The sequence below is a fragment of the Colletes latitarsis genome, chromosome 9 (assembly GCF_051014445.1).
Source record: "Colletes latitarsis isolate SP2378_abdomen chromosome 9, iyColLati1, whole genome shotgun sequence".
NCBI classification, from domain to species: domain Eukaryota; kingdom Metazoa; phylum Arthropoda; class Insecta; order Hymenoptera; family Colletidae; genus Colletes; species Colletes latitarsis.
Window position 1 is genome coordinate 28207938 of NC_135142.1, and position 19298 is coordinate 28227235.

Genomic DNA, 19298 nt, shown 5'->3' on the forward strand with positions numbered 1-19298 from the left:
GCGCGGATGAACGATAGTCGGCGGACAGGAGTGGTAACCCAACGTAGGGGGACCAATGCGCGCGTGTGTTCAACCGGCGCAAGAAGTAGGTGATTGTTCGAAAACTCCTACGAGAGAGGCTTGAAACGGAGATGCGGTCCCGGCTTCACGGTGCATAACGCCGTTAAGAAGAACGGCTCGTAAAATCGTGGCATCCGTGCGAGCCAACAGGCTGGTACGCGGTAGGAAAAATCCAAGCCGTACGTGATTGCCGGACGCGGCCACCTTTCTCACCGTCCCCACGCCGCAATTATCGCGAGTCCCAGCCGTTCGTGAATTACGATGCCGATTAAGTGTCTCGCCGTTGACTTTCCACCGGCTCGACAATTTTCGCCAATCGAGCCTGCCATTAACGTTTCCTCCGCGAATCCTCGCGCGAAACGACGCGATCGTCTCGCACGATACGCGACGAACCGTTTAATCGGGAGAAGCGTCGATAGCACGACGACGCCTTCCCCAACACGCTCCTCCGCAACTAGCCTCCGCCGTCTGGCTAATAAAAATTATCACGATTTTTATGTTCCTACGGTCAGGCACAAAACTGGACAGACGATGAAGTTTAGGTAAGTAAGATTTATCGATCTCTATACAAAGAATACATACACGAGTACTCTGAGGCTAATATACACATTACGATTCTCCGTACGAAAAATAGTTGGAAAAATCTATGCTCGTTGTAATTTTCATTCGGACAACGGTATCGGGGAAATCGTAATGGCGCCTACAACTGCTAGCGCGACCACGTGCCAAGTACGGAAGTGACCGCGTAAGTGGGAGTCGAAGGCAAAAGGTAGCTGGTGAATGAATCGGAAATTTCTGTCGGTAGATCGAAACGAAAATGTGCCCAACCGCGGTCGAATATTCGTTTGAGAGACACTGGGTCCGGGGATTCGCGAGAAATTTTGCTTTCACCGGCGGTGCGTCTGGGCTTTTCCCTCGGAAGTCTAACGCGCCCTCGGGGCGGGAGGTTCGTCGCCTCGCCGGGACGGTTCGCATAACTGCACACGCAGCTTTTGATTGTCGATTCAGAGGAGCGATATCGGCGACGATTCCGTACCTCGGTTTTCGTGCTGCATGCCAAAGCGGTCGGGGTACTCTCGCCGTACGAGGAACGGCCGATTGAATTTTACTCGAGGATCGGTTATCGAAATTCTTCGTTGCTCGTCTTAAAACTCCTCCCAACGCGCGGACGTATCGGAATTTTTCCTCCACGTTGGCGGCAAGAAAAAACCCAAACATTTCTCTTTTTGCAATTCACCGTCGTTTACCGTCCCTGTGCACAATATTACGTATAGCAAATGGACGATCGGTGTACTGTTATTCATTTCTCGTACCCTCGACGGGACTCCGAGTCCGTGCGAAGCGAAATTTTAATTCTTAATAAACAATGATATTTAACGCTGAGGATTAGACGTCGTAGATGGATGCCGCAATATATATATTTAGTAACGAAAATGTGGAGAAAGTGAAGGACGATCCGAAGAAATTCTATTCGGTGGCTTCGAGTATCGAATCAACGTTTCGACCACGTACGGTCGATACTGTTTCTCCATGGTTTGCTGGTCAGCCACGGTGTTCCCGTGGACGGAAACATGCATTTTCCTCCTCGTGTCTGCGTGTACACCATTACCCGCACGAGCGCCTACAGAAAAGGCCTTCGCACACAACCGCTCATCATCTTGGAGCCAGTTCCTGGCGATAGCAACAAAAGTCTCTTTTGTTTAGCTTCGACGACGATGGATTGCGACACTGAAAGCAGGGAACTCGCGTATCCAGTTGTATAGTCGATATAACTAACTCTGACTCTGTTCGGAAATCAACACGCTAAAAGAAACTATCGCGAAGGTCCACAAATTTTCTTTGTAGAAGGAAATCTTCCTGCTCGCGGATTTGTTTGAACTTTCGCGTCTCCGAAGGACACTGGTTTGTATCCAGAAGGAAACCGAATAATTGCATCTACGTGTCGTTAAAATAGTTTTAGAAACTGCAATTAGTATTGCGATTAAATACGACGAGCTGGAAAACTCTCGTGCACGGTAGCCATTCGGCAATAATTACCTAACTTTCTTTATTTTTTTGCGGAATGATGTAGCACAGCGTTTCTCGGTGAGCAATATTCCGTGAAATATCGTAATTCATAATTAAAAAGATATTATGAACTTTCTCGTGTACATTATACGCCTTGTTTCCGGTCACTGATACACCGGCGTGAATCGACGATCAAAAGCGACTTGTTGGTGGCATCTACGAAGAATGAACGATCCGATAAATCCTATAGTCACAAAACATTCGCTCGAAATCCCAAGTAGGCAAGAACGCGAGTGTTTAGTTTAACAAATTCGATTTGCTGATCCAGGATCGCGACGAGCCGAGGATGGCGGAAGAAAAGGCTCCGGGAACGGTCAGAATTAAGATCTCGCGACGACGGAAAAGCGAAAGACAGGTGTGCCAATTTGTCGGTCGCTCGAGACGCGAGACGGCCCGATTTTCAAGATTCCGCGTCCGTTCGAACGAGAAATCCGATCGATTGATCGCCCCCGATCGGAAAGCCCCGAGGCTGTCGGCCACGTTTCTTCCACGTTTAACGAAACGATCGGGACGAAAGAGAAGCCGATCGTAAGTGCGTACAGGTACGAATGCGTGTGCGTGTACGTCTGTGTGTGTGTGTGTGTGTATCGAGGCGTCGGGAGAGAAAGCGAGCGCTCGGTAGGCAGATCGGTGCCAGCTATAAGGCAGGTAACCAATCGCGATAAGGGGAGGCAGGGTGGCGAGGGAGGAGGAACTGCGTGCGAGTTGCACTTTCCAATGCACTTGGTGCGAACGTTGCACCGGGAAAGTGCATACGACGGACAGAACGTGCGACGGAGACCCGGTTCGCACGTGCTGCGCGCTGTGTGTACGCTCGCCGAAGACGATTTCCACCGGCATGGAAATTGCCCGACCCACAAAGGTAGTAAATTATGCACGGAATGCACGTCCCTGGGGAAAACGATGGCTAAAAGGATCCTTGTTTCCGCATTTTACACCTGTCACGCGGTGTCCCTATCTCAATTTCACACGTAATTTCATTAAGAAAGAACCGCCAGTGCTGGGCATACATGCGCGTAAGCATCGTATGGGGGTTGAATTCTTTAAACCCATACTATGCAATTTTTCCACAATTTATCCGAGGGTATTTTGGAAGCAGAATTGTCACCATTTTTCTAAAGTTAAATAACGAATATAAGGAACACTGCCAATACATTATACCGCAAGCATACGTATTAAGCAAAATTTATTCGAGGAGAAATCCCTCAGCGTGAATCGCATACTCCGAATGCATTCCTTAAATCTCAATTATTGCTTCGACAAGATTCGTTTATACGTTGCGATTTAGTGGCTCCCAGGCATTCGAGTCTCCTTAGCGGAGAGGACTTAATACATCGCCTCGACAAGATAATTTGAACCCCCCGTCGGGAACGTCTGTTTTAGCTATTTTCAAACGAACTCGTAACGCGTGTAACTAATAACACAGCCACTCATTGAGGACAAGAACTTTTCACAATCGTCGGCGCCGGTTGCGCCATCGAAACTCGCGAAAGTTTCGCGCTATGGGGAAGCGGAGAGTCGTCGATCGTGGGCCCGTCCGGAGGCTGGGACCGCGGAATATTAGCGTTAGCGAGCCAACGGGTAAGACATCTGGTCGCGTTGCGGCTCTTCCGCGTTTGGAAAGGCTTGAGAAAATCTGCTGGATGGCTCGAGTGTCGATTGGCCGCGCGGGAGGGAGCCTCGGAGACGGGCCGAGTGACGACCTCGATTGACCCGTCGATCCGTCACGGCTCTCCTGCTGAACGGGAGAGTAGGCTCGCACAATTAGCCGGGTAAGGTGCAAGATCGAAGGATCGTGCGTCACGTGGAAGCTAATGTCGGGCTAATGCGGCGGCGGCTACGCGCCGGATAGGTCGCCAGGCTTGGTTCCTCCGACGGTTTAGCTCCGAGGGCGCGTAGCGCGAAATAATACCCGCGAGACCGCGCGTGTTTCGCTAATGGATTCTCCTGGCCGCGGGCCGATTCGTTTTCGTCGCGTCATCCCTACGCGGAATTTGATTAATTACGACCGCACCACCGGGCCCCCGGTAATTACTTTCCGATAGCATCCAACCGCGTCCCTCCGACCCTCCTCGTTCACCGACTTTCTTAATAATCTTCTCCTCTCTTCCACGGAAATTCATCCGTGCGCGCCAACTACGATCGACGCTGTCGATAACTCGCGCTGTCCACTCTCGAACACGCTCGCGTTTGGGGCATGTGCGGGAAACGAGCAAAATTTTCGCCTAAATATAAGACAATTCCTAAGAAACTTTACTCGAGTAGCTGGTAGGTGATCGTAGAAAAATCTTCGAACTACAAGGGGTTAATAAATTATTTTCTGGGACCGTGTAACAACACAGCGTGGGGGTACAAGGAGCATGTTTCAGCGAGAAAGAGAAGATCGTTTAGGGGCGAGCGTGGACCGAGACGCGTAGCCAGCGGTGTCTGGGCCCCGAGGAGAGATTCGGTAATTGGGGTCGGATTCTGGGACTCGACGCACAGTGACGACTTTCTAATGTCGGTAATTGCGCCAGGATACGCAGAGCCCCATGACGCTGGGTTTCCCATTCGGTGAGAGGTTGAACCATTTTCTCGTCGGCACCGGTCTCTATTATTCCAGAAAGGGAGATAAAGAACGGCCCGTCGAGCTCGCGGCATCCAACGCACACACGCCGCGTTGCACAATTTTGCGGGACTTCGAGAATTCACGCGGTGTTTTTCTACACCGTGGAAAATCGAACGCGACGGGAGGGGGCCCGGCGATCGCGGAAAATCAACTGGAAGGAACGCCGTTTACCGAACTTGTCTCCGGGGCCCCAACTCGATACCAGATTTGCATTCCTCGGGAAAAATCCTTCTGCAACGGGCTTGCGAGATTGGATAGGCGAGTGGGAATTTATTTAACAATTAACCTAATCGTTCTGGCTACTTACTCTTACCTATTAGCGAATAGTTAAGTATAAATTGAATATTTCCGTGAAAACATTCCTTGTAATAAAGAATATGGCGGCGAGCTGTATGGAGGGAGTAGTGTTCGAGGTAGCAAGAGGTAACAGGCCTTGGTCAGTCGAGTACTTGCGAGAGAGGTGCAGATTGAGCGTAGCCCTCTGCTGACGACTGCGGGAAGTGTCGTCAAAAGAACATGCAATATTCTCTGAGGTTGAGGTTGAAATAAAAATGCCTAACAGAGAAAAATGTCGTGCAAGATATGCTAGATTCGCGATCGAATGCCGGAAAGCGAGCATTGCAGGGACTGTTTTGTCGAGGAGGCTATCTATTAACCGCGGCGCGAAGTCGTGGGCGGCGCCGACCAGAGCCGTGTTCAGGTTTCCGGTATGCGAGCGGCCTAAAACTGCAATTAAAAGGAGATTGTAGACGAGTCGAGGGGGTAGGGGTACGCTTATGACTCGGTGGATTCGTGTAGCGAGAGAAGAGGCGAGATACGAGCCGGTCGGTGTTTATAGGTTGGATGCGCGCAGGAGGCTCTATAGGAACGTAGCGCGAGTGCAGCCGCGCGGTGGCTGCAGCCGACCGGTGCACGCGAATGCATATACATATATCTCTGCCTCGTCGTTGCACTCGGGAATGCGGTCTATAGCGCGTAGGATCGAGAGCGGACGAGCGACGAGGAGAAGCGGAGAAACGAGAAGAGAGACGGGAGCGAACGCGGAGCGGGAAGAGTCGGAGGGACAGCGCGGACAAGCGGTGCGAGCGAGCGAGCGACGAGGAAAGCGTACGAAGAGGAGAGAAGAAACCCGTGGACGACGAGACGGAGCAACAGGGAAAGAAGGAGAGCGTGCACGGCAGTCGTAAACGGCAACAATTGCTGCGGGCGTTGCCACTCGAAAGCTCGAGTGCCTAATGCCAGATGTCAGACGGTGGTTAGAGTCATTACGGTCATCACTTTGTACCGCGATACACGATGTGTACCCCGGTCGACTGATGCACCGCCGCATCTTCCACGTCTACGGACGCGACCCGCTCGATCCAACCTCGCGATCCGTCCGACCGGTATAATCGATCCTTTCCAGACGAACCAACGACCGATCGACAGCGTTCCGCGCGATGTTCGACGCGAAACACCCGACAACTTCCAAGAACCCTTACGAGTCTGTCCCAATCCGATGTGCACTCGATGTCCCCTGAAGCCTCGACGAGCTTCGAAGCTTGGAACCTCCGATGCGCCAAGAGGTTTCAAGCTGGGGATAATCATGCAGGAACCAGAGACCGTCAAACTCGTGAACTTTGGAATATAAGATCCATCTTTCATCCAAAGGCCTTTGTAGGAGCGAGCCTAATCGACTCTGGAACTTTTTACCACCTTCGGTGAACCTCTGCTATCTCTACAGCGAGCGAACTCTAAGCAGTTTAGCCGGGCAGAAATCGATCATGCTGCACGTACCAGCGACTGACAGTCGATCGACCTTACGCCGCATAGAGATTTTAAACAGGAGGCTCCCAGAAGTGCACCGAGGCTAGACACGTACCATCGACTCACTGTTGCACGACAGTTTAATCGATGCGGCGAAGGGCAAAGGTTGGGTCTGGCAACGCGCGTACTTGTCGTTTGCTCCTCGACTACAGGAAATCCTTTTACCACTTCTACCTGGTCGCCTATGACGGAAGTCTATAATCTGAGAGTGCGTGTTTTCTTACCGATACGCTCGTATCTCCGACATTCTTGTAGAATGGTGGTCGTTAAAACTTGTCCCGAAGACTTTTGTACTGGACGGAATTGTAAATCGTCGGTGCCACTCTACCGATCGGAAACTATTCGCACCTGTAATATTGGGACAACTTGCACGCAGGTAGATAATGAAACGTCCAGATACGCTCATTATCCACGGTAATAAACAGTTAAATAGTTCGAGTTTCCTACCGGGATGCTACTTTGTATTTTTATATTATTTATTTATTAAATATTACAAGTACCACAGACAATATCAGACGCAAGCATACGAAGTTTCTACCCAAGGCTTCAGAGTTATTAACTACAATCGATTTAATACGCGACCCAAAGTAGCGACCCCGGTGGAATTAGGATTAGAAGACTTATAAAGTACCATAGATAATATCAGAGCGTATGAAGTTTCCACACTTAATTTAATACGATCCAAAATCGCGTGAAAGAGGGATTAAGCTGTGGACGAAGATGAGGCATACGCGAACAATATGGCGGTCCAGATATAGTCCGAGGATCTTAAAGGCCACTAGTCGAGGGAACGGTGAACGGCAGGAATTTGAAAATCAATTTGGCTGGTCGAACGATGGGAAGCACGGAAAGGAATTCGAGGAAGCGGCGTAGCTTGTAGAAGAAGAGGAACGTTCCTGAAAGCCGAAGTCGAGCAACGTCACGAGTCCTCATCTTTCCGCGCTCTCGCGTATATTCCCTCTTCGTCAGTCGTTACGGGACGGACGCGCACAGTCGGACAAAAGGCTCCGTGGCTTAATGATCCTCGGTTGCCAGTTAGGACGGATAATGGAAGGCTTGCGCGAGGATGAATTGGAACCCGTGTCCTGCCACATAGAATAGAGAGACGGATACTCGCCTGATGGATACGAATAGTTTCACGCGTGAACGCACGCATACTCGCGCGAGGCTCCTATTCAGATGCTGACGAACGCGAACGTGGATGGTATCGACCTCGTGGACTCTGATAGAGAAGAATAGCCTGGAGGAGCTGCGGTGCTCAACAATTTCGAAAAGATCCGACGCGGGAGTGATCTCGAACTCGATGGGGATAAGAAGTACAGTCACGATACTGTTTCAGAGATACCGTAAAACGGTGATTAGTTGAGTTATCGCGGCCTTCGATCCGGCAGACGAGTCAAATATTTTGGACAACAAAGACATGCACCTTTGCTTTTCGGTTTTGTGGGTTTAACTTTCCTAATTAGCACCTTCCAGTCTCGTTTAATCGCGGCAGGTGTTCGAACAGTCTTTCACGCGATAGTTTTCGAGCTACGAGGCAATTATCTCGAGTGTCCAATCGGTAATGATCGCTATGTCAGTGTCTCCTGTTGTGAAACGAGAAATCTATGACGAAACGAAATTTGTCTTTATGATTTGGAAGCTGTTGACTTCTAGACCCCGCGTTTACCAACACTTTCACGACGAGGTACCCAGAGTTTGGACCGTACGTGAAAAGGCAGAGATGTTTTCTAGATGGTCGCGGAAAAGCGAGTCGTTCGACGTGGAGGAAATCTCGACAGCATCGCGAGGAGGATTCGGGGCGTCACGAGACTTTCGAAACCCGTTTTCAAGGTATATCCAGAGAGAGAGTCTCTTCTCGCGAGTCGAAGAGAGGAAGGAACGAAGAGGCGCGAGAAAGGGAAAGAAGGAGAAAAGAAGACGAGGACTCCAAGGGGTGGAGCCGGTACAAAGGGGGATGGAGCGAGAAGACGCGGCCGGTTCGGGCCCGGGAGACGTCTGGAAGACCCCGCAGACGAAAAATCTGTAATTATAATAATTACAGACGAGCGGGCAACAATTATAAATCATCATTGAACTAGGCAACGAAACGGCAATAAAATATACAAGGGTGTAGCCTGACATGTGAGATCCACTTCGGTGATGGATCTCAGAACCGGTGGAAATAGTTCCTACGAACCTTTGGCTCTTTTCGAACGCATCCCCAAACTATACCAGTTATTTCTCATCGCAAATGTAATTGATTAAACCGTGTGTTCGACTCTGGTAAAACCGCTTGAAATTTTTGTGTCGCTGGGAAGATTCCAAATTCCAATTAGAACGAAGAAACCTCGGAGTTCCCGACTTTCAATAGCGATTGACGTATCGTAAACCCATAACGGTTCGGCCAGGTTAAATTATAGGGACGGTACACCGCTCCCTGATCCTTCTGCCCGAATGTTTCACGCTGGTCTAAGGAACTCTATTAGTTTCATTGGCTGATAAATATTCTCACTTTCCCTGCGCGACAGGGACCATCGAGATTACGTTGTTAAAAATATCTAGTCGAATGGAGAAGATAAGACAGAGTAGTGAAACGTCTTCTGTTCTATTGTTCGTATGTGCAGAATCCATTACCGAGATAGTACGCTGCCTCCCTTCTTGCATCAATCTGCGTTAGGGATACTTGCGACGGAATTACCCCCAGCACTGATTGCGTTTCTACAGCTCCAGTGGCCGGAAGCTGTGCAATTAAAAACCCATCGAGTTCGACCTCCGTGAACAAGGTCTCGCCCACAGCCTAACCGCCACGAATTCTGGCGGTCCCGATATATACATCAAATTCGTGCACTCGTCTCTTAATCTCCTATTACGAACAACGAGAAGGTATCGAAAAGCGTAAAATTCATCTAGATAAAAGGTTTGAATAACAGAGTTTCACAATGAATAAATACAAATACAGCGGTTGAATCGACCGAACGTCACGAATGAATCACTGTATGATAATTTCAGTCGTCGTCTGTTATCCGAACAAAATTCCAGCCATCTCCGCCGTGCGATAGTATAAGCGGGATTATTTAAATCCGAGTGTACGTTCGGAGATATTCTCCCGAGCTGTCAATGATGAAAACAGCTTAACGGAATCGGTTATGCGAGACTCTGGTGCGCAACGAAGAACCGCGAGGGTGCAAAAATGGCCGCGTACTCGCATCGTCGAACATTTTCGAAGGAAATACCAGGACACGCGTCCCTGGATGAGTTTTGGTCGTCGATTAAGAGCGGATCGCCTGCCGGATGCGTCCTTGCGCGAGCCAATTGAAAAATGCACTCGTTTATTCCTCCGCAATTTCCATCGGCATTCGGTATTCGGCGTGCACCGGCGCGAGCATTCACCGCTTCTCCCTTGAATGCGGATGACAATCCAACGGGAGAAAAAAGGAGGCACGCGTTTCGCCCGGCCAGATGGACGGACGTGGGAGGGAGAGGGTGCTGGACCAGGGAGGATTTTTCTCCTCTTTTTCTACCGTCTCGTTCCTTCTCTCCGCCTCCTTCTCTGTTCCGTGCCTCACGAATCCACGGTCCACGGATCACGGACGTTATGAATGACAGACGCTTCGTCACAGCGGCAACGCGCGGTCTCCGTTTCATCTTCTGACTTTTTTACTCTCTCGCCTTCCGCGCTTCCGTACCCTTTCACCTTGCCCGCGATCCCGGACCGTGGTCGTCGAAACTTCACCAAGGTCGCTCGCGAAAAAATTCATTTTCGATGCGTCTCGAAACCACCGAATTCGAGGAAATACGAGTGATTGAGAAACTCCGCGACACGACATCTGCTTTCTATTTAAAACAAAGGTGGCTCGAAACGCTTCCTGTTAGGTTGAGCAACAGCAGGTTACCGAAGTAGACAAAAACTGGCTAGAACGTCGGGAACAAGACCGCGCGGGGCACCTGTTTGTACGAACTCTTTCGTTATTTCTGGTGTCCTCGATCCCCGGTGAACTGGAACGCGTTAGAATATGGTCCTGTACGGAGTGGCGAATGGGTTAAACCGGGCAACTGGATCGGACGGAGACGATCACGGACGCGGAACGATTTCAGGGAATCGTTTGTTGTATCGGCAGCGTTGCGTCAGAACGTTTCGCTTTCGCGTCGATCGGCGAGAAATTTAGCCGGCGAAGAAGTGGGTTACCCCGCTCGTTTTCTTCGACAGCCCACGGAGAACCTGTAACGACTTCGTTATCGTACGCAAACGAGCGCGTAAGTATAGTATTACTTTCGACGATTATGCCGCGCGAGAGACGATCGCCCGTAAATGGCCACGGCGGGTAACGCCCGCGTAATCCCGCTCGCGGATCGCTTTGACGTCTCGAATTTCAGAAACGAGAACGCCCATTTTGCGCGACTAGTCCGTTCGGTGATAGAGGCTTCTTCGTCTTGATATGCAAAATTGCAGTCGACGCGATAAATGTTGGATGACACTCTTTGTTTGGTACTTCACTGGCATTTTACCAAGTTAATTTTACTTGTATATACTGAAAAGTAGACGTTTAGAGTACCCGAGGTTGAAGAACACTTTTCCACCCCTAACTCCCTTCCCATCTTTTTCAAATTATAGTAGATCAGAGACTCGAGGACTCTCCTTGATTCCAAGTGTATTCGATTGTAAAGACGTTCTCTCTTGTACCTTTCTTGAATGGAGTCTATATTATTTGCACAACTCTCCCGGGGACGAGGCTCGGAATGAGAAATCTACAGACCTATTTGCTCAGTGCCATCAGAAATGAAAATACAGCACGGGGAATGGCTGAATGGCTATTCTACGGGACTCGTTTGCTCCTCGTATCGCCATCTATAAATGCCCAGTTAGGGGCGTGTTTGTCTAGAATCGCCAAATATTAAAATCCATTGCAGTGGAACGTGCAAGGATTAATTTACGAGTGAAATTCAAAATTTGTATGTAACTAGTAAGGAATAAACAGTCGTTGGTCAGGGATAAACAAGATTGGAACGTATGGGCGCAGTCGATTTTTCGTTTTGACCGAGTTATGCTTATTTTAAGTTAACACGCGAAATCAGCCATTTATTTCTGAACCGCCTAATAATACCGATCACGAGGCTCGTAAAGAAGCGTCGGTGTCGAGAGCAACTTGTTCTCGCTGAAACAGCGCTTCGGGGAAGAGCGTCTCGCCGTAGCTACAAAGAAAACGTGGCCAACAGGTTTCCCCGCGCTTCGACCAGCCACGTGTTCGAGCGTACCGCATCCCAGAGACGACGAAGACGGGAGCATCCCCGGCTTTTTAATTCGCGAAACACGAGACAATACCAACAAAAATACTGCAAATACTATGGATAAGTTATTCGATGTTTGATGTTAATATCGCTGTCAACGAGGAACGCAAATTGTGCTTCCGACGTTTTATACTCTTTCGTAACGCGTGCAAAAGAACATTGAGTTTTATTAATAACCACTAGTTATTATCGATGGGATCTTAATTGAAGCAGAGTGTAACATTGCTGCTTGAATTTGCAAGAAAACATGTTAACGTAAATTGAACTCAACTTTATCGACAGCCTGGCAATATTATCGATTATGTTTCGATATTTATCAATAGCAACGCCTCCGTGGGAATGCGAGTCGCGTCGTCACTCGGTATTCTTACGATGCTTTTCCCATTCAGGTTCCTACGCTGCGCCTCGTATTCCCTCGATCGAGGCGGTGCACCGAGCACCGCGACGCATGCAAATTAACTACTTTCGCCGCTCAACTCTTCACGGTCGATAATTATTTCAACATTTCTTCCCGTCGATTCGACAATTAGAAACGAAATTTTTCTGATTTTACCGCGAACGCGTCTTTGTATTTGTCGGATTACAATTACAAAAATTCCTGAATCTACTCCGATTCTTTCTGACACTTACTACTAGTTGAAAACCACGTAGTTTTATGAAATTCTTTAGCATTATAAATTTGAAGAACTGAACATTCGAGATCTAGGATACCTGGATAACAAATGTATCTCATAACTCAATAATACCTCAAATCCAAAGCCATTAGCACTCACAGACCCTATAAGTTACTCAAACTTGATCTAAAGTCACACCTAGGGTTAAACGTTTCAAACAAACCGATACATCAATTTTCCTTCCTCGCGATCCTTTTTTACAAACATTCATTCGAAAAGAAAACCATATTCTATCCTTTTACGAGAATTCTTAGCCTCGAGGCCGATTATCTCGAAAACACATCGATCTTCGAGCGACATAGTATATACAGCGAGCATTTAATATTTTTAAATGCAACATTGGCGGCGCCGATAATTAAACCACGAAGTTGTAGGCGTTTGCTCCGGCTTGAATATGACAAATTGACTACACGGTTCAGTTCTCGAACGCTTTGAGATATGAATGTTATTTAATACACTTAAATGCTCGCGTATATTAAAATCTCGTACGTTCGACTTTCCATAGAAAATTTTCTAGCACGATATATCGAAACCTTTCTCATTACAAATAGATCGTTCATACTTTTTACCAGAGTTCTGGAAGCTGTGGAACGCAAATACCGTGTAAGAAGAGTTTAATTCGTCGTCTAGCGCGGGATAAACTGTACAATTATATATTCGTTCACGGTGCTAACCAGCATACATTTGGTCTTTCCAGGCACGAACCGAAACGGCGAAAGGATTGTTTCACCTTCGGGCGTCGAGCGACTCAAACTCTCGGTTTTCGCGGTAGAATAAACGTCGATCGAATATTCGCGATACACGCTAATTGCAACACGACGTAGAAAACCTTTCGATCTTCGGTACCAATTACGAGTTTCCCAGCGTAACGCAGACGCTTCGCCCGCGGCGCGAGTGGTCGCCATCCGCGATGCCCTTTCGGCCGACTGCGTTCGTAGAACCTTTGACACGACGCCGGCATCCACGCGAAACGACTTTACGCAAAACGTTCCGCCGGCTTATGCAAGGGTTAAACGCGGATCTACAGCCGAGCGCTGTCACTTTCGCGCCGACGCTTCACTCGCGCTATTAATTCGCGACGTATCTCTCGCGAGCATGTCGGCAATCGGTCTCGATGACAGATCAATTAGCAGATCTGTCGAAGCCCGACGAACGTCGATCTTGAAAACCGTTCACGGGGACTTTTAACGTCGTCGAGTTACCGATAATATTTCTTTGGGGGTAAAAGAAACTTGCATGGAATTGCTTGAACCGCTAGGTAAATATCCCGAACAAATTTCAAACGATAATATGTTTTTTAATCGAGGAGAACGATCGTGGAATAATCGTAGATCAAGCACGGTTTTCAATGCCTGCTTGCTAGATAAGTTACAATAGAAATCGAGTTAGCCTCTTCCAACAAAAATAGATACGTACACCTAGTCATCTAGTTCGCTGCTTCAGAGACAATATCCTGAGGGAAATAACTTAGTGACCACTTTTCAAACGTCAGCGTTTACTAATTCGCTGAAGGGCATAATAAACCTTTGCCTGCGTATCGTACGTTCCCGCAAGTATCCGCGAACGAAGGATTGAGCCCGTCTTCGATTTTAAATGTGCAGATCGTAGATCCTCGATTACTTTACGGATATAATTAGTTAGAGATTATATGCTTTGGGTTATTCGTATCGCAGAAAATATCAAGCATTTTAAATCTGCACTTTGCATAGATTTCTTAATAAAAAATCGTCCATTAAACGAAGAAATTGCTTTCCTAGATAACGTTCGTTTTCTCGAAGATGTTTGACATTGCTTCACAGATACGGAGGCATCGAAATTAGCTATAAAATCTTGAACCTATGTCACTTTTAACATTGATGAAAGGCACAATGATGATTAGGTTAATTAATGTCTTGGTATACGGTGATATTTCTTCATTAGAAACGTTTATTACGATGTGACGTTTGGACCATCGCTTGTGGTCCTCTTCAGACACAATGTTACGTCACTCTAATCCGCTGGAACTATTAAGCAAATATTCTTTCCCCCGTACGCCTATTCTATCGGTAATTTCTTCACATATAATATTTCAAACTGTACATTAATAGAATGCCGTGTCTGACAAAGGGCCACGAGAAATGGTCGAAATGTCACGAAGAAATAATATAATAAAATGATCTAACAAGTGTCCAGCCTATCGAAATAAAGTATACGTATTAACGTATAGTTAGAAAGCTCCTTTCGCGCTGATTTATCTCTTCGTCTATTATTTAATGCAAACAATATTGTATTTAGGAATGCAATGGCTCTCGGAACAACGTCAAGTGCCCGAAATTGCATTTTACCGTAGTTATCGCATAATACATTAAGGTTTCAAAATGCTCGATACTTTCTGCGACGCTCTAATATATTAATCTCTATCACCGAGGTTGCCGTATCGCGAATGTAAAACCTCATAATTATTCAATGAACTGTATCATATCGGGCACAGCCAGAGGCATTCCACCGGTTGCACGAGAGAAACTGGTACATTTGCGAACGAAAGAGAAAAATTACACAACCCGCGAACTTGTACCATTTGCGCCACGGCGACTTTGATGAAACAGCCAGATATTCACAGTATATAGCGTAAGTTACATCGTACTGTAATTATTTATATCTCTACAATTATCAAGTGTCTACACCTAATGTTTTACACATTGCGACCGGGGACCTGTCTTTTACAATCCTCTCGAAGCTCGTTAAAATGGTAGATTGACATGTTTGTTCCTTCCCTCGTCAGTCGCAAAACTTTCGCAACGTTCGCTCGTAAAACGAATATCGAAGTAGTTAGCGTCGTTCGGATATTACCGTACCTTCGAGCACAATGTTACGGTTAGAAGACAGCGTTTCGACCGATTTATCGCGTGCAAACAAGACCCGCGAACCGTACGTTTGTTTCATCGATTCTACACGATAATTTACTAGACGCTTAGTCTATCATTACAAATTTAATTTTCTCTTTCGTTGCTCTCGTCTTATGTCTCATAAAAGGACTTTGCCCGTTAAATGAAGAAACATTAAAACATGTAAGAGGATCGTTTAACGCGTCCACTGCCACATCAAACCTCTCAAATTATCGTGGAAAAGTTTCCGACTTTTTTATAATGTACTGTAGATTTATATTCATTGTGCAACTGCAATATGAATTCGCGTTCACGTTTACTGGTTTCTGACTTTTTCGTGTTCGTGATTAGAATAATTATAAAAGACTAAAGCGTAATGTTTACATCTCAGTAATTAGAAATACGTTTCTTGCCTAAGCGTTCGAATACTTTAGCGAGCTACTGTATGTTTAGATGTAATTTCTTTAACGTCTAACGTTGAAAATTGATTTTTTTCGGGTGTTTAGCAACGTCACCCAGGGGGTGAGGCGACAGTGGACGCGTTGAACTGGTTAAGGCTAAATGAAGTCGATTGGTTCCTACCTTGATAAAGCAGCGTCCAACGGGCATGTCCTCCGGCACGGTGGCGTTGTAGAGCGGCTTCTCGAAGATGGGCTCGTTGTCGTTGAGATCGTGAACTGTGACACGCACTATCGCACTGCTGCTCAGGGGCGGACGACCGCGGTCGGTCGCGATCACCACTAGAATCGGCGCGGGGTCGGCCTCGCAGTCCACGTGGGTCATGGTGGTTATCAGGCCGGACGCCTCGTCGATCGTGAACCACGTGGAGTTGAGCAAGGAGTACTTGATGGCCGAGTTGGCGCCTTCGTCGAGGTCCACGGCCGTCACCTTCAATACCGGGGTCCCTGGCTCGGAGGCCTCGAGCAGGTGCGCCTCGTACCTCTCGTGAGCGAACTTTGGCGCGTTGTCGTTGACGTCGGTGACGATGAGTCGAAATGTTCGAACGGCCCTCAACGGAGGCGTGCCTGCGTCGGTGGCCTCGACCGATAGATCGTAGACGGGCTTCTCCTCGCGGTCCAGGGGCCTCTCGACCACGACCAGGTAAATGATGTTGTCTCTGGTGGCGAGGCCGAAGTGGCCCTCGCCGCCGGTCAGCGTGACCGTCGCGTTCGAGTACTCGGTCCTGGAGTCCGGATCGCTGACCGATATCCTGGCGACGAACTCGCCGGGCTGGGCGCTCTCGCTGATCTTGGGCGTCGCGTCGTCCGAGAGGAAGATGACGGTGATCGCGGGCTGATTGTCGTTGACGTCGGTGACGCGTACGGAGAGGAACGCGCTGGCCTCGAGCGGCTGGGCGCCGCAGTCCCTCGCGACGATCACCAGCTCGTGGCGTTCCTTCGATTCAAAGTCCAGCGCCTTGTTCACGTACACCATACCCGTCTCGGGATCGATGCGAAACATCTCCTCGCGGTCGGATTGCCGTCGATTGATGGAATACTCTATGCGACCGTTGTCGCCCGCGTCACTGTCCGTCGCGTTCACCGCGAGCACCGGCGTGCCGACGGTCGCGTTCTCCGGTATGCTGGCGACGTACCTCGTCTGGTTGAAGATCGGCGGATTGTCGTTGACATCCTGCACCGTCACGTTCACGCGTAACCGCGATCGAAGGGGCGGCGCGCCTCCGTCGAGCGCCTCGATCACCAAATGGTACTGGGACCGCGCTTCTCTGTCCAGGGAGCCGGAGTTCTGCAGATCCAAGTAGAGGACGCCGTCGCGACCGCGGTGCTGCGACAGCCTGAACGCGTCCCCGTGGTTACCCGACACGATCTCGTACCTCTGGGTGGAGTACTGGCCGAGATCGGGATCCTTGGCGGGCGGCAAGGCGCGTTTCGCGTCGCGCGGCGAGTTCTCCGGGAACTCGACGTCCACGTGGTCGACGGGGAACGTCGGCGCGTTGTCGTTCTCGTCCAGCACCTTCACGACCACTTGAATGTTCTGCGGCAGCGCGACCAGACTGTACGACGGCCTGGTCTCGCGGTCCAACGCCACCTTGGTCCTGATCTCTCCCGTCGCATGGTCCACGTTCAAGTCCGAGTCCACCGCGGACCCGGACACCGACACGATCAAATAGGGCGGGCTGTCGGCGTCGATAAAGCCTACCCGGGTGCCGGGCCTCGCGTTCTCCGAGACCTCCAAGTATCTGACGAGCTCGGACCACGTGCCCGGGGCGAGGGTCGCTCCCAGGACGAGGAACAGTAGCAGGTGCCGCATCCTGGGGCCTCCACCACCGCCGCCGCCTCCACCACCTCCTCCGTCTCGCGCTATTATCTCGATCTTTCCATCCCCGAACGATCGATCTGGGGAGTACGCGAGCACCGTCGATGCTTACGATTCGTCGCGCGCGCGCGCGTTTACCTCCGACGTGAAAAAAACGATTCAATTGCGATCCACCAGCACACTGATCACCCACCAGCAGCACCACCACCAATCACAATCACCTTTTATCCTGGTTTTTCCTCCCGTGGGCACACTGAACCGCCGATCGTCTCCTGGTTTTCGGTTTTCCCAGCTCGCGGTGCGCTCTCGGCCACTCTAGGCTCTCCCGAGATGCGTCGCGGAAATTCCTTCGGTGGACGCGAGAGCCTAACTCGACACCGTTCCGCGTCGTTCTCTCCGTCTTCCTCCCTCCTGACGATACCACGCTCTTCGCTCTTCCTCCCCTCGTTTTCTCCGGTTCTTCCTCCTTTCGTTCTACCGACGCGTACGTGCCCGGCTATATCTCTCTTTCCCTCTCCGCCTTCTGGCACGCCGCGCTCTTGTCCGCTGTCCTAGCTCTCGCTAGAGAATATCCACGGCCGCGAGATATCTCGTGCATTCCTCGCGTTAGATCCACGGGCCCGATAAACGGACGATCGGCACGACGATCGTTGCCGAACCCGGCGCGGTCTTCATCCTCGCGGTCATCGTTCTTCTCCCGTCGGTCTGCCTCCGAAAATCCACCCTTCGAACTTTACGGCGTCCGGTTCGCGGCGCCTCTCATCGCGACCAGCTCCCCGTCTTCCGGATCGTCGATCGACCAGGCAACAGGACCAGTCGAACCAGCGGAGCGAGCGCGCGAGACGAGTCTACCTCGAAAACAGCACCGTCCCTGCGGCACGCTCGCCTTCCGCTACCAACTGTCCAACGCGCACGACACTGATATATCACCTTTGGCGTTACGCGGCGCGATCCTAAACAAAATCCACTATCGCGAGCAACGCGCTTGCCCGACCTCTACGATGCGCGTGACCTTCGTCGCGTATCGCGGTTTCTGCTCGAGCGACACCCTCCTCGCGTGATTTTCGCTCTCGCGGACGTTTTCCGATCTGGCCTCCCGTTTCCCTACGATCGATCTCGAACGCACGGACTCGCGACGACGAACACGGCAGTCCGCGGTCCGCTCCTGGCCCGGAGGAGCAATATGGCAAGAAGCAAGAGCAGCACGAGGTGTCGCGTTCTTGGGCCCAGCGTCCGTTCCGCGCGGCTTCGAGGTTAGGCATGCACTGACATGGCGGCACCTGCAAGGCCTACCCTTCCCCTAACTCGGTGGACTCGGCTGGCTCGGTCAGGGGAACCCGGCTGGACCCGAGCTGGCGGCCATCTTGGAGAGGGGAGCGGTAGTACAGGGCCTCGGCATTCAGCGCGCTTCGCGGCACCGAGCAGCTAGACTATACCAAACTCTCTGCTCGACTCGCTCGAGCTGCCTGCTACTCTCCGTCTCTCTTCCTCTCCTCTTCTTCGTTCGGCTTTCTACCTCTCTAACTGTCTCTCTCGCGGTTCGTTTCTCATTTCTTTCCTTCTTCAGCCCGTTCGCCGCCTTCCTACCTACCTGAGCGCCCGGTATGCGAGGAACTGACTTACCGTCGGCGCTCATTCCGCGCTCGGCCCTACGAGCCTCGTCTACGCCCGTGC

At 49.9% G+C, this 19298-nt stretch overlaps 1 protein-coding gene across 1 annotated transcript in view; it reads right to left on the minus strand.

Moving 5' to 3' along the window:
- Ds (dachsous cadherin-related 1) overlaps window positions 1-18865 on the minus strand; it is a 367500-nt gene extending 348635 nt beyond the window's left edge. The window contains exon 1 of the mRNA XM_076773071.1: window positions 15930-18865. Within this exon, the coding sequence (XP_076629186.1) occupies window positions 15930-17618 (1689 nt within the window). The 5' untranslated portion in view covers window positions 17619-18865. The remainder of the gene's footprint in view (window positions 1-15929) is intronic.
- Window positions 18866-19298: the final 433 nt, after the last annotated feature.